Here is a 16,645-nt window from a genome sequence, read left to right on the forward strand (position 1 = left end):
CTACCCAGCTATCACACAGAGGTCTTGCTAAAAATCACTTGTCCAAAAAGTGAAAGTGTTGTATAGCACACTTGTACCCACAGTATGGGCTCTGCCACAGTGTTTTCTATTCCATTTTATTTCTATTTCTAATAGTGTAAGCTCCCTGGCTTCCAATACACCATTATTGACAATCATGGCAGTAGTTCAAAGCTTGTTTGCAAATACACCCCAGGAGTAAACCCTTCTTGATCCAGGCATAATTAAAAAGTAATCTGGCGCTTGGATACCATGTAAAAATTTACTCATGTTCTCAAAAGACTAATAAAAATGCAATATACTGTTAAAACAACTATGTGGGTTTTGACCTATTTTGATTTTCTGATCTCTTTTTACATATTCTCCATATTTTGAAATAAAGTAATGTGCAAATTGTTTTTATGCAGATTTTCGTACTCTCTCCTGACTTGCATCTTACACAATATAGGTCTTACTCTGACCTCAGTCAGACAAATGTAAATCAGAAATAACACCACTAGATTCAGTGGAAAGACAAGTGTGCTCAACAGGAATCATTATACATACATAAGCACATGCTCAATTTCAGAGGAGACATTCTGCACACACAAAGCTACATATTCAGTGTCACCTTAAGATGAGAGAAATCTGAATCTCATGCTATGCTACCCTGCTTTACAAGGTCATTTTATAAGAAGGTTCTAAGTCATGTTAAAAAAAATATAAAACAAAATTAGTGTTAAAATTATGTGAAAAAATTTCCTCTTGACTCATCTTAAAGTGTGAGACACTCTTGCAAATCACCTGGACAGGCTGCAGTTTCTGATTAGCCAGGATTCATGTACTTCTAACATCTCCTGCACTACGGGAGAGATTTGAGATTTTTTGGTTTTTTCTGTCCTCTTCTGTCTGGAGCTGAACTGCAACTTGTCATTGTCAGAACCTGCAGACCATTCCCATCGCTGCACAAAGGACACCCATTAACAACTGACCCGTTTTGCATGCCAAACCCATTTGGGGAATTCACTACCCATTTCACCCCTGACCCTGTGATAAAAACAGCAGCCACTCAGAAAAAACTCACTGTAACCTTTACTGGCAAGATAACCCAAAACTGGATTTTGTTCTTAGCTTTTAATTATGAGAATCATGTACAAAGCTGTACTTTCCTGCCCTTTGCAATCAGTCTTTGTCATTTTAAAACTTACAGCTGGAGAAGGATCAGGAAGTCTATCATAACCCTTCTGCTTCCAGTTCACTTCTAAGAGTTTCATGTGCACGTGCCTCCCTTCAATGAAGGCGATATAATCCTTGTAATTGCTGCAAGGCCCTGCTATGATGCTCATAAAATTGAGGAGATAACTTAAATACTCCAGTAAAGAAGGTCTTGACCTGTGAAAAATCAACACAACAGAATAAATAAAAAACCAAAACAAAGTAAAACACAGTGTTATAAATATATCCTAATATAGTGTTGGCTTTTCGCAGATATCCATTGTGTGTATGGTTTTATTCTTTTTACAGAAGTAGTCTTGTCATAAAGATAGAAGTATATAACCAATGTTTTAATTTCTGTTATGAACTAGATTTCGATATTATAGTGAAAACTAATAAAAGTAGTTTAAAGAACTTTCCTTTACTAACCACACCACCTGCTTGACTGGATAACACCCAAAAAGAAGACCTACCCCTGATACCTGATTATCAGCCTGTAACCAGATGCAAGAACTACTGAACCAAGCCCAAACTGGGAGGCGATAACCAAGACTGGAAGAAACCACAGATGAAAAAGCGCATGCTCTAAAAAGGCGGGACCAAGGAGGAGCCATGCAAAATAGTTCTTCGAACATGCAAAGTAGTTTTGAGAAAAGTTTGAATATGCATAAGGCTGATGCAATACAAAGAGTATTTAAGACGACTCCCTCACTGGCAGGTGTGCTTCTTGGCTTGGAGCCAAGCACCCAGCGCTGTTTCTTTGCTTTATTGTTTGGTGTCCCCTATTGTCTTTTATTAAACTTTTTAAATTCTAACAGGAGAGTGAACCGTGTTTTTCACAACAGCCAAAGCTTTCACCAATGTTTTTGGTTGTGTTGCCTGCCTCAGTCCCCACCTCTCTCCTTTTCTCTCCCCTTTCTCCCCAGCTGAAAGCTCTCTAGATCTGTTCTGGGGAAGATGAAACACAGCCTGGCATATTCTGGTGATGCCTGGTAGATGGCAGTCAGAACAACGGTAACATGGAAGTGTTTAAGCTACAGGTGAACTAATGCTAATAATTTGAAAAGTTGTCATCTTAGAAACAATTTAGCTAAAAACAGTAATAAATTTGTGCATTTTGAACCCATCAGCAGTATCAGGAGTGAGAAGCTGGTAACTGGTTTTGGACACCAATCCAGGATGTCAGGGACCATCCTGCCTTGTTATACAAACCACAGGGCAGGGAGTCTCTAAAACCAGGGTTCTCAGTCGTGGGAGCAGCTCTCACCCACCCTTCAGTCCAGCCTTTTGAAAAATGGGAAGTGTCAAGTGAGACATACAGGAAGAGAATGAAGAAGCACTCTCTCCTACTCTTCAAATAAAGGAAGTAATTGCCTGTATTGCATCACAAACAGGAAAAGGAACTAAGGGGGGAAAAAACATATGAATTGAAAGATGGCTGAAGATGAAAGTTGAAGAAAATCTGTCTTTCATTTTTTTTCCATTTTGTCATTAATTTTTCATTTTGTAAGTGCATATCCCACCAGTTCCTTCTGGGGTTGTAGATTTGGTGCAAGATGAAGAAGACCCACTGTCCTTGCTACAGATCAGTAGAATGGAAAAGGAAGATGTACATGCCTCTCACCGCTAGTGTAATTTGTAAATTGTTTGGCTCAGGTTTTTTATGTGGCAGAAAATGCCAACATCCAAATTGTGCACTGTGTTCTGCACTCCATTACTGAGTGCTCTCCACAATTTTCCTAATTGTCACCATCCAAGTAAACACGGAGCCCTCAGATGAGAACACAAACTTGGGCACAGTGCTTGAGGGCTCTCCTGGGCAAGACACAGATGGACACACATAAAGCAAAACATACTTAAAATTCTCTAAGACTAAAACAAATTTCTAGCAGGAAAACTAAGCAACAGTTAAACATTTGCTTTTGCCTACTTCTATTCTGAAGTGGAATTAGTTTGAATAGACAGTTAGATTAGCCAGGATTTTATGCATTCACCCTACTGGTTATTGTAGATGTTAGTGCCTGAATGGTATGTTCTCTGGTAAAAGCATTTCACAGGAAGATGCAGCAAACAATTTGGGGTAAGGGTCATGTTGCAACATCTTTGATCTTTCCTGCAAAATCAAGTCCATGATTTGGGCTTCCTAGCTCTACAGTAACATTAAAAATAAAGTCATTAGTTTCAACTTGGATTCTGCACATGGTTGGGTGGGGAGACATGAGCAATGCACGAAGGAATGTACAGAGGATGAGTGAGAAACAAAAACAGACCAAGAATGGGAGGGAAGACAAAAGGCCGTATTACCAAAGGGGATTTAAAACTCTTCAGTCATGACTTGTCTGCCACTGACACTTAAGCTATTGGCATCTGCTTTTCTATTATGAACTCATCTACTCTACAAGAAAAAGACCCAAGCATGTTTCGTGAGAATTTGACTAGCAGTAAGGGCCAAGTACAGTTAAAAATTATGCTGTGAGCTTTAAAAATAGACACTATGGGGTCACAGCAAAGTTATACAAGGCTACCTACAAGAATTTTGCTTTTCAAGAAATTACTCCATTATTTTTTGATGTTCATAGGCAGATTTTCTGATGGCTGAATCTTCTACTTTGGAAATGAAAGAAAAATTTTCTAAGGCCCTAAACAAACATGTCATGGTGAAAAGTAGTTATGGTTCTAAGAGTAATTCTGTAACACTATTCTTCATTTAAAAAAAAGAAAACCAACCAAATTGAGCTATATGGCTCAATTTGTTGCACTTACATTGTTGTTATATGTTGTTATATGTTGCACTTACATTGAGAGACAAATAAAAAAAAAAACGTTCTCAAAGAGATTATCAACATGCTCTCTCCATCTGAAAAAGGAGATTAGTTACATAATGTGGAGAACTAGGAGAATTAACATTATGGAGGGAGACCAAAAAAATAAAATTCCAGCATTCAATAATTATGGCAAAGAAAAACAGCACTTGAAGTGTCAGAGTCAAGACAGGGGAGGAGTATCTATTTGGAAAAATAACATATCACAGATCAGATAAAGGTAATAGCCAACAAATCCATATAGTATAGTCTTAGCCTAAATTTAAAAGAGTTAATTCAGCAAAGACTTGTTCTGTTGCATGCAAAGTACATATTTAAGTCAATGAGACATTGCCAAGTACTTCAGTGTTTTAACTGACCGGCACAGGGTGATAAAGGCAGAAGCCCTGAATTGAAGACATAAGGAATATAGGAGAGAAGGTATGTTTGTATAAGGAGGGCAGTGACAGCAGAATTACAAAAACAAAACTGGTCAAGCAAATAAAAAAGCAGGCAGGACTTTTGGCATATCATGCACTGGAAAGGACCAGGAAACATCTTCATGGCTGGGCCATTATGTTGTCCCTGACATTGCAATAGAAAGAAAAACGAAAAACAAACAAACAAAAAAAAACAAACAACAAAAACAACCTAAACACTCAACTTCTTTGGAAGAAATTGGACACAAATCACGAAGAGAATTACATCCTTACTTTACAGCAAGCCGATTTTGCTCAGCAGTGAGTTCCTCAGCTTGTCGTCCTATTCCTGGAAAGAAAAGTCACATTAGATTTTTCCAAAAGACAAACAGTAAAAGCTATCCCCAAAGCCTTAAGCTTGCACCCCACAAAAAATTTCTAAAGCCATCATTTCAAATTTCTTTTTCACCGGTGGTTGTAATACAGCTCAATCCCCAAATTTAGGTCAAGTTCTACTCTACCTCTTTACCCAGCTCCTTACCTCATTCCCCCTTTCTCGCCCTGGCTATACTGTCAGGAAGAGCAGCCATAGCATTCCACACACACAATGGAAGTGGCAATGTCACCAACTGGCAGCTACCCCCTACAGCCTCCACAAGCTGTCCTGGGCTAGAAAAACCTCTGTTGCCAGAAGCCTCTGGCTCATTTAAGCACAAGCCTCCCGCTGGCTCCTTGGTGAGAAATGGAGCATTTCACAGCAGGAGGAGTGGGCAGGGGAAGGGAAAGAGGCGCTTGGGGAACAGAAGCTCCACTGGTGTGAACAGGCAGCCCAGCTGCTGGCTGCTGGAGCAAGTCTAAATACACACATCAGTAATAATCTGAAATTGTACAAGATCCAGACTGGAAGGACGACCTCCTGTTGAGTGCATAAGACCTTTGGGGCCAGAGGTAGCACACAGACTCAATGTCCCAGGAAAACAATGGAAAACTCTTGTGTGATGGCCAGTGGTAAACAGATGTTGCTTCCAGCAAATACCTCAAAACCTTCACCCTAAAGCTTTAGCTGCACATACTGCGAGGAATCCCACTGGCTTCAGCAGAACAGCACAGGCTGAGTCACAGCACTTGATAGCACTGTGAACATCTCCATGTGCACAGCTCTCCATGTGCACAGTGCTTCACAGCACTGTGAACATCTCCATGTGCACAGCTCTGAAAGATCAGGGGCTTGGCACCAATTGACACCACAGTTCTAAACACACTGGCCATAAATACCAATACACACACAATACCCACTTCTTAAAACAACTGCTGTTAAGCTGTTCATTTCCATTCTCTCACTGTTACAGTTTGTAAATACTGGGAGGGCCTAAGTTTCAGCGAAACAATTAAACATTTAATTACATAAAGGACTGGGTATTTTGCTCGTCTGTTTCCATTTATGGACAGCTGTGTTAAATTTTTACAAGTAGAAATTTGTCACGTTAAATTTTCACAAATAGAAATTTGTCACTGACGCTTGAACTGCAAGCTGCCTTCATTTGATCAACTGCTCCATATATGGACGTTCACAATGTAATGAGCCTTTTCCACCATCATTAATTTGTAGGATTTCTGGTCCACTTAAAATGGTCCTGGCTCTGCTGTTGTCTTTTTCCTTTCTGTATCTATGTTTACCACCAACATCCTACGTGTGTACCTAGGCTGCACACTGCTGTGGCATTGCAGCAATACCTGAGCTGACTTAACTAACAGAAGCAGAGAAGCCTCAGCAAAATGAACAACAAGAAGGTCAAATAGCCAAGATTCCAGCTGTACCTATTATAGCCAGCTAAAAGAATTAGATTCACTTGTATAAACCTGGCTTGCAAACAATGCCAGACCCTTGTGTGGCCATCACGTAAATCCTTGCCCACAACAGCTCTATAGCAAGCCACTTATTCAGTCACCCACAGCTTGGAAGGCAATGGGCTTCAGATGATCAGAAATTTGCGATGCAACATCAGTAGGCACAAGCAATAATGCTGCTGCTAACTGACATTTCTAGCCTTTGCACTGTACTAGACACAGGCATTTAACTGGGAAATAATGGTGCTCTTTGTCACAGCACTGCACAAGACTGAAGACAATGTTATTTTGCTTGTGACTGCTTCTCTCTGCGCTGGGGAAAAGCTACTGGATTCTATCTCTCACAGCTCATGGAGTATATTACCACTGAATACATCAGTGCTAGCACATTTTTTGCTAAATTAACATTAATGACTGAACCTATGCATCAAACACAACTCTTGATTTTTGAGAATCAGTAACAGCTTCAGAGAGCTTAATGGAGATGCACAGTAGCATCTAAACAGGAGATGCTGGTACTAGCTAAAATCCAAATTGGGCCCCAAGGAAGTAGAACACCCCAAAGGGAAAAACAGTTATCTCTGATATTGCAAAGACCGTTTGATCCTAAAAGCTGATCAAAACTTTAAGTTTCTCATTTTCTTCCACAAAGCATTTTTCTTCTTCATTTGGAACAATGCACTGAACTACATTCATTCAGTCCATAAATCAACCATAGAATGCACTGGAATAAAAAAGCTGTCTTCAGGACATGGGAAGAGATTCCTTTTCTTACCATCATATAGCTGGCATGCAAGTGTTGTGATCTTCTGTGTAATTATCATCAGCGGACTATAACAAAGACAGAAACAGTTACATGTCTTGTAATACAAATTATTCCCAACTTTCTCACTGAATGTCTTTATCCCTTTAAAAGGCATAACTGTATTAGCAACAAGTGGAAAACATCCAATTAAAGTTGAAGGAGGCACTCAGGCATAAGGCAATTGCCTGGGTTCAAAACAACCCCACAGTAACTTGCACTGGAATTTTTAATCGCTGTGTGCACACAAAGCCTTATTTTATGTCTCCCTATCGTGCAGCAGTGCAAATTGTAGCTCAGAAGAAATCACACCACTAGGAAATACCAGCTTCTGCAGCCCACTGAGCTTCCTTTCAGGCAAAGACCAAAATGAAGCCCCATAAAATGCAGCACTAGAATACAGCAGTGCTGCTGTAACACAACTCTGGCTCTTCTTACTGTTACTCTCCTATTGTCTGTCTCCTCAGCGCCCTAAAAAAATGTTGACTCTGCAGATATAGATGCCTATTTCCCCACATGAATAGCTCTATCAATTAGGACTGTGTGCAAATACCAGAATAGCTGTCAGCACAGCAGTTTCCCCATTGCTTCTTGGCCATGCATCTGCGTTGTGAACAGCCTGTACAAGATACACCATCCAATTGGGAATGTATGGCCATGAGGGATCTGGAGCCTCTGAAAACAGGAGCTGGCTGTACCTGAGCCAGGCTCACAGCCACCCAGCAGCTTCGGTGCCAACTAAACACACAGCATAGAAATAGCCACTATGCCCAGCAGGGCCACTTATATTTCCTGTATCCAGCTTTACAGAGCTTCTTGGCACGGAAGGCAGATGTGAGCTGCTGCAGCTAAGGAATGGGAACAAAGACAAAACTCTACTTGGTGGCATCAGGGGATGGTTTCCACAAGGGTGAAGGACACAGCTGAGAGCATTTAGAGGTAGGTAAGAGGAAAGATGGGAGGAAAACCATGGGGACAACTGACCACATCCTCCATCAGCTGTGGAGCCTTAAACACAAAACCTGGCACTGAACATCTGCAGCACGGAAGGACTCCTGGCAGACAAAGCAAGGGATGAGCAACTGCTCACATTCCTTCTCCCTCTCTCTCTGCCCTGGGGACACCAGCACAGGGTGCCCAGATCTCTCACAACTGCAATAGCCACAAGATGGGAATGGGTGATGAAGATACACAGCTATTTTAAAAGCATTAGTTGTGATGACCATATGTAAAACTAGTCCCACAAAAGAGCTCTGTCTTCACTGAGGATTAATAAAATGGGTTGTCTCATAATTTGAGAATAAATTAACAGTATTAACCATATGGTGGTTTCTGTTTGAATAAAAATGATGTCTTCAACCTGGAAATTAAAACTCGAGCTTGTACATATTTATTTAACTATTTACAGAGTTTCACCAGTATATGGACCTTTTTTAAAGAGATGTAGATCATTCCAAATATTACAGCTATTCATTTTAACTATTGTTATAAATTTTCTGGAACACAATTAAAGAAAGATGTTGAGGGGTTTTTTTAGTTCAAGCAGTGAGTTTGTCCCACCAATTTCTCAAGGTAAGAAAAAAAAAAAAAAGCTAAAGTTGCATTCAGTGATGTCTCTGTCTAAAATAACAGTCAAATACTTATGCTCTACAGAGATTTTCAAGAGATTCTGGATCATCCATGACAAATCAACCTACTGGTTACAATCAAATGTAAACCCAATGGCCAAGAGGAACTGTTCACAACCTGATTATCCCACTAAGATAAATCAAACAGATTTTAAAGATAATTCATATGCTGAGCATGGTAAACACACTGGCAAAAGACATTCTTTCATTCTGGTCTTTTTTTAAACACTATGGCTGATCTTTTTCAAGAGTCCACAAGTAACTATGTGTGGGAAATTTGCATTTTCTGCCCAAAACCAGAACATGAAATATCAACAAATTTCTTAATCAGGAACTGCTTTTATAATTTTGTAAGTCTCTACTTGAAATGTCAGTTTAAAAAGTTAGCACATAAAATTCAGAATAGGCTTAAATATACACTTGAACTGTAACACAGGGGTTTGTACAGCAGCTGTCCTCGGGTCACCTAGTCCACTGATAGCAACTAAGGAATAAGCAAATTTAATAATGACTTTTCACCTTCCAGATAACTGCAATATTGTCAAATAGTCATTCTCAACTTTTTTCCAATTAATCTTTCAAGACAAGAGATTTATAGGCTGTTTTTACCATTATCTTTAACATCCTGTTTCTCGAAGTAGATTTTCCCAGACAAAATTTAGCTTTGCTTTCAAAGATACAAAACCCCTAATCCTTTGAGTATATGAAAAGGCAATTTTTTTAAATCCTTAAGAAAGACAGAGGCTGTCAGTGAACCAAGCAGTTCTACTGCAATAAACACAATTTTTTATTTTGTCAGTGTTTGACCTTTTTAGCTTTATGAGGGAGCACTAACACTTGTTTCAAATTGGTTCAATTTTTTGCATATGTTTCTTATGGCAAGCACTTCACGCCAATATTGAAGTGGATAACTTTAAACCTCAGGCTCTGAGCCAAAACCGTATGACTTTTAAGCGTCTAAATTTAGACACTTGTCTTAGACAAGGCCCCCGTGGTAAGCCAGAGAGAACCAAAATGCAAACAATCCGAGGGCAACAGGAGTAAAGCCTGCACTGAAATCATGCAATATATAAACACAGAGGAGAGAGGTTCTCCTCATCTATATTAGGAATTCATTGCCTCATTGATGGCACATTGTAAGCCAACAGAACACGTCAGCCTTTCCTGCATTTTAATCAGCAGAGATGAACAGTCTGTCTCCCTCAAATCTCAGCTCCAGAGGAGACAAGGGAGAGCAAAAGTTATGCTTCTGACAAGGCGAGTGGGAAGGAGAGCCACTGAGTGCATTAGATACCTTCTGTTCTGCCTCCTGACATCATCATATTACACGTCATACATATTTTCCAGGGTGGCTGGAAAGTGGGCCAGCAGTAAGGGACATGGGGGTTCTTTACAACAGCAGCTGAACATGAGCCAGTGTGTGGCCAGGTGGCCAAGAAGACCAATGGCATCCTGGCCTATGTCAGGAGTATTGTGGCCAAAAGGACTAGAGAAGTGATTCTTCCTCTCTACTTGGCACTGGTGAGGCTGCACCTCAAGTCCTGTGTTCAGTTCTGGGCCCCTCAATTCAGGGGACATTGAAGTGCTGGAGCATATCCATAGAAGGGCAACAAAGACGGGGAAGGGTCTGGAGCACAAGTCCAATGAGGAGTGACTGAGGGAGCTGGGTTTGTTTAGCCTTGAGGAAAGGAGTCTCAGTGGGGCCCTTGTCACTCTCTACAACTGCCTGAAAGGAGGCTGTTGCCAAATGAGGGTCGGTCTCTTCTCCCAGGCAACCAGGGATAAAACTGGAGGACACAGCACTAAGCTGCTCTAGGGGAAGTTACGGTTAGACATTCAATGAAATTTCTCACAGAAAGGGTGACTAGACATTGGAATGGACTTCCCAGGGAGGTGGTGAAGTCACCATCCCTGGAGGTGTTTAAGGAAAGACTGGATGTGACACTCAGTGCCATGGTCTGGCTGACACAGCAGTGTACAGTCAGTTGGACTTGACGATCTCAGATGCCTTTTCCGACTTAATTGATCCTGTCATCTGTTCTCTATGCTACTCAGGAAGATGGAAACCTGCTGTCCCGTGGCAATGGGATGACACACAGTAAATCTTTCACGAGATCAGTGTCAGGTACCAGTTAACACATCACAAAAAGGGTAAGCAAAGTTTCAGGTGAACAAGGAGCATCTTCCTCCCTTCTCCCTCACCTGCCTACCATTCCCCATGGACTTGATCTCAGGAGGAACATGTCTTTACTGCAGGAAAAGGCAGAGCACAACAAAATAATGACAGCATTAGAGCCCTATTTTAATGGGGGGAAAGGCAGAGGGAGAATCATAAATTCCTGAACATGTGAGTTTTGCTTATTAAAACTTTGAAATACCAGAGCATTGAATTGCCATTTCTATTCAGCTTCTCAGGCAAGCTCCAACTTAAACAGCAATACGTTGAGTAAGTCAATACATTAAATACAGCACCATATCACACATAGTCAATTGTTTCCTACATGATACTGTTTTAACCCTTAGACTCTACTGGAAAAAGTCAGTAGTACTAAAAACAAGATAGGAAGTTAACAAAATGATAAAACTTCCAATCCCTTTTCTTACTTTCAAATTTTGTGATGCACAGGTTATTGGAGAGGGGCAATTTTGAATTTAAAACAAAATCTACCTACTACACTTGCACTTACAGATTAAGCACAAAGCTTATCCCTAGGAAGGAAGCATTTGAAATAAAACACATTTAGAAGCCTAAACAACTTGCAATCCATCATATTTGAACACCTACCAATTGCTTTGTAGCCACATGCTGAGTGGTGATTCCACACCCTTTCTACATGTCCTATTAAATTTTACAGTTACAAACTACCACAGAAACACAGAATTTGATCTGTGTGTGGTGTGATTTCCCCTCCCTTCTCATGTTTTATATATTAGATATGAGTTTAATCTTAGGTTGTAGCTGCATTTTACCTCCTACACACAAACCATAGTGGCCAAATTTTAACTTAAAAAAAAAAAGCCAAGAAATTGACCCAGGGACAATTTTATGTTTCAAGGCATCTAATGTAAGGTAAAGACAGCTTTGGGTTTTTGTTTACTTCATGTTAGATGCTTTGAAAAATAACACAAGACTAAGATGCAACAGTTTACTCCCCTAAATAAACCTTCCAAACAAAAACATACCAGTTAATGTAATCTTTAAATACAGCTTGCCCCAATGCAATAAATTTGCCACAAGCACAGGTCAGTGGAAGTAAAGATGTTTTTTTTGTAGACTGCTGTGGGGAACCTCACGACATCACAGGTTGGCTTCTGCATTGAGCAAGCTTCGATGCTTATTGGAGAAAAGACGTTTTTCAAGCACAGTCTGCTTGACCTTAGGTAATCCCATGGAGGAGTCTGGCACATGCTTGCTAGAAATAGTTTCCACTGACCTGATTTCACTAAGAGAGGAGGTGGAGTCAAAAGGCTCATAGCAGACAAGACTCCAAAACAGCAACATTTATTTCAGGGTTACCTCTGTAGTGCTGAAGCCATGACAAGAGGTTCACACAGTCACACCCTGCTGTGACAGTAACCATGTTGACAAGGGGATGGCCAAGCTGGCAGGAGGCTTGTACTTTTGCTTTCGATGGTAAAAGGAAGAAGTACTGAAGTACATCAGAGGAAAAACACTTCACTGAACACAGTTGCACCTCCAAAGCAACTCACAATTTCCTTCGTGCGCTGATGTGCTGCACTTGGGTGGGTGTGTGTGTGTGTGTGGGTGTGTGTGTGTGTGTGTTTGTGTGCAAGCTCCCAAACAGTATTTCTTAAGCCTTCATGGTAGAAGCATTTCACTTAAAAGAGTGTTTAATTTGGAGAAGTGTCCTGGGATGCACTAGATGCACGGAGATCTCTAGTAGTGATTGCCTGCTTGAATTTTGCCTAGTTCCACACTGCAGTTCTTGCAGGCCTCCTGTGTATCCAGTGGTAAGTGATCTTAGGGCTCTTTCAAGGGAACAAGCACCCAGCCAAGCAGCAAAGCAGCAAACAGGTGTGGAAAACAGATTGACCTCCCCTTACTCACTCTGCACCTGTGCTGCTGCACTGCCTCTGGGGACCAGCTGCACACCAAAGTAACCCAGCACTGCTGGAACAGACACTGCAGCATGCAGTACTGCATGTCATACATTTAGAAGACAAGAAAAGAAAAATAACCAACTGAACTTGCAGGACCAGACAGCACTTCTGCACTGGGTTTCAACAGAGTACATCTATCTTTGCTTTCATCAGCAAATGTATTTCCTTTGTGAAAAACGGCAGCTGTACTTTTATTCTTCCCTTTTGTGGTTGATACCAAAAGCCACGGAGAGATGAAAAAAACAGCAACAAAGCACTAAACATCCAGCAAAAATTCACTGCCTGAAGTGACACTTGTTACTGAAGTATCTGATCGTATATATGGCTTTTCAAGAGGGCTCTCTCAATGATCATCCCTTTCTAGGTGGTTTGGTGAGAATGCTGCTGCTGTTCTGCATTTGGGATAGGGCGAACACAGAGGTGTCTGGAGAGTGATATCCACCAAAGCACTTGTGTAAGAGCTACAGATTTGACACATGCGGGGAGGAAAACTGCTCAAGTCTCCCAGATAAATCGGCTGTGGTCTGTCTAAGAACAACAGAAGATCGAAAGCTGTACCAGTGTGAGTGGCGATTTTCAAAAACTGAGTTTCTTTCCTGTAAGGAATGGCAGCAAGAATCATAGAATCACTAATACTGGAAAAGTCGTCTAGGATCATTGGGTCCAGCTGTTAACCCAGCACTGCCACCTCACCACTAAACCATGTCCCCAAGTGCCATAACTACATGTATTTGGAACACTTCCAGGGATGGCGAGTCTACCATTTCCCTGGGCAGCCTGTTCCAATGCTTGAAAACATTTTCCATGAAGAAACTTTTTCTAATATCCAATCAAAACCTCTCCTGACCAATCTAAACCTGAGGCCATTTCCCCTTGTCCTGTCACTTGTTACATGGGAGAAGTGACTTAGCCTAGCCTTGCTACAACCTCCTTTCAAGCAGCTGTAAAGAGCAATAAGGCCCCTCCTGCTCTCCAGGCTAAACAACCCCAGCTCTCTCAGCCTCTACTCATATATGAAAGAACTCACACATGCATGTTCATTCTCTGACATTGCATTGAATAACCTGCAACATTAGGAAATTTTGCTCAGACACTGCAAGGATTCAAAGAGGAAACTAAAAAGCTCTACAGCCTTAATCAAGCAAAGGATTGAAACAGACACAAGTTCCATATCTTCTGAATTTCATCCAGAGGATCACATGCATCTGGCATTTGTTCTTGAAGCTTGCTAGATTGAAACCCTATTACTGGTTTCCAAAAATCAGAATCAAGATTCCTTATTTTGAACTATTTTTTCCTTAAATCTATCATATCATTATATTCAATCTGAGCCTGTGATACAATGGGAAAAACCACAAACTTTATGACATTATTACTGTTTTTATAAAGTTGTATAGGCAGGCAACTTACCAGCATAATCCTCTTAGCAGAAAGAAGAAGAAAAGAAGAAGAAATAAGAGAGAGAAAGAGTTAGGATTTAATTTTTCCAGGTACAATGTACAAATGTCATGGCAAGCCAAGCAAAATAAAACATGCATGTTTTGCTCAAAGATTGATTTGAATTAAGGGGGAAGCACAGGATTCAATTACTGTACAACTAGTGTTCAAAAACGAATAGTTTTTTGGGAAAGTAGTAAAGAGAAAATTCCTAAATTATATCACCACTTATTTGAGAAACAATATAATTGAAAGAAATTTGGTAAAATATATAGGCATTTTTAAAAAGTAATTAAAATTGAAGTAACGAGCTGGAACTGGTTTTCCTTAAAACCTGGCAGTAGTTTAAAAAAAAGAAAAACAGTTTTTCCTTAAGTACTATGCAATAAATGAAAAACTCTTAAACCAAGAAATAGCTGCAAGCAGCTTGAGTACAGTCCTGCCTGTGGGTCTCAGTGACCAAACCTACCTTTTGCAGGAGCTAAAAATTAACTAATAACCAGTAACAAGTCCCTTATTTCTGATTTCATAACCTGGAAGTGATGTGCCACAGTGTGATCTTTCATTTTTCAGTTTGCTTAAGATATGACTCAAAAGTTACCTTGTTCTCTCCATCTCTACCTGCATTTTACAAACTCTGTTCTCAAAATGGGAGGGCTCCAAAAAATTGCATAACCAATTACTACTACTAGAAACAGCCCCAAAAATGTATTTGCAAGCACACATCAAAAGGGTTATGCATGCAAGTTACGCATGCACTTGACCACAAAGCAGGTCAAGAGAGCAAAGGAGGAATACTGGCTTTCAGCACTGACGCTGGGAAACACTCACTGATCATCTGGCTCATCACTCCAGGGAACTGACATTGGAAAACTGATAGCACCAGAACCACTAGCCACCTTCACCAGAAATGGTGGGAGGCTGGGGAGAGATGAGCATAAATCTAAGGATTCTGTCTCAGTTGTTTCTGAAGGCCTGAGGGAGAACTTCAATGCCATCCTCCCAGCCAGGTCCCTCTCCTAATGCTTCCCTATTAACACATGCTAGAGATGAGGAACGATCAAAAATGGGAGAACGAGCAAGAGGAGGTTCAGTAGCTGCTCACACATGATATAACTGTGGCCAGGGAGTATATTTTGTCTCTCTCTAGGTCATCGCATCTGTTCAGGTGGGTGCACAAAGCCTCAGTGGGCACATACAGCTGATAAAAACAGGTTTTAAGACAGATTTATGAGGCTGATCTGAGTTTCAATACTTTGGATTGCAAGTTTTTATTGATACCCCTACAGTACTTTTATTTATTCTTGGCTTTTAAAATATACCATGAAGGTGCAGTTCATATCCATAGTACATTTTCCACTTGTTTACTACTTGGCAGTTTTATATTTGAGTGAAGTTTAGGAATTAGTGTGTATCTTCAAGGACCACAACAAAATCAAATAACAGAGTAAATTCAGATATTATTCTTTCACCACCATTATTATCCTTGAGCTCATCATTAAATAGGAGCAGTTCCTTTTTCATTAAGGGAGCAGAATACGCTACCTAGTCCATAAAAAACAATCACCATTTCTCTTCTTCCACCCCTAGTCTCAGCTGGATCTTTATTAAATGTATTCAGAGAGACAGAGCTAATATGCCTCACAGTGCATTTCTGAACACACTATTCAGAAAAGCATGATTTCTCACATTTCTCTCTCTTTGTCTCTTACACACACAGAGCTATAGCATTCCAATTCCATTTATAGGCTTTCTTTGAGGACATGCTTTTGTGTACTAAAAGAACTGCAGAAAAAATTACAGAACTAAATTTCTTTAAACATGTGAGTTCCCATTACTGCATAACAAAAACACTCCAGGAGTTTGAGAGAAACTTGCCCTGTACCACGTAAAATTTAATTAAATGCTTAAACCCACTGCCTCAAAGAGAGAGACACATGTTCAAAGACAGCAAAAAGCTTCAATCTCCTACTCTGTGTCTGTAAGATGACAGAGACTTGGAAGAGTCACGTACAATGTATTGTGTGAGTTTACAGAAATTTTTCATGGTGTATTACTAATTACTCTGTATTCAGACATTCAATTAAACAACTGGAATACAGATTACCATGCTGGTTTTAAATCATGCAAAAGCACACCTTCCTCTCACAAACAAAACACACAGGGTTAGCTGTCTCTGTGTTTGCAAAGCATCCTCTACTGCTTCTCTGAGTGGAATCAGAGACTACAGTATATATGAAAACCACTGTTTCACAGAACTCATGGCATAGAAATTGTTGTGCCGTTTAAGCAGCAGCCACAACCTGCCCCCATGAGAAAACCTGTAAGACCAGTGCTGACAACCCAGGCTGGTCTCTTGTCTCTCTGCCTGGGTTA

The 16,645-nt window shown here is 40.4% G+C and overlaps 1 protein-coding gene across 2 annotated transcripts in view; it reads right to left on the reverse strand.

Annotated features, from left to right (window-relative positions):
* Window positions 1-16,645, reverse strand: part of MBOAT1 (membrane bound glycerophospholipid O-acyltransferase 1) — a 56,796-nt gene that overhangs the window by 12,571 nt on the left and 27,580 nt on the right. For both annotated transcript variants that reach the window (XM_085051684.1, XM_085051685.1), the window contains exons 5-7: window positions 7,056-7,111; window positions 4,727-4,781; window positions 1,206-1,389 (exon numbers count right to left, since the gene is read on the reverse strand). In XM_085051684.1, coding sequence (XP_084907810.1) covers window positions 1,206-1,389; window positions 4,727-4,781; window positions 7,056-7,111 — 295 coding nt within the window. The remainder of the gene's footprint in view (window positions 1-1,205; window positions 1,390-4,726; window positions 4,782-7,055; window positions 7,112-16,645) is intronic.

Source organism: Lichenostomus cassidix, chromosome 2 (assembly GCF_008360975.1).
Source record: "Lichenostomus cassidix isolate B80296 chromosome 2, HeHo_3.0, whole genome shotgun sequence".
In the NCBI taxonomy this organism is placed as follows: domain Eukaryota; kingdom Metazoa; phylum Chordata; class Aves; order Passeriformes; family Meliphagidae; genus Lichenostomus; species Lichenostomus cassidix.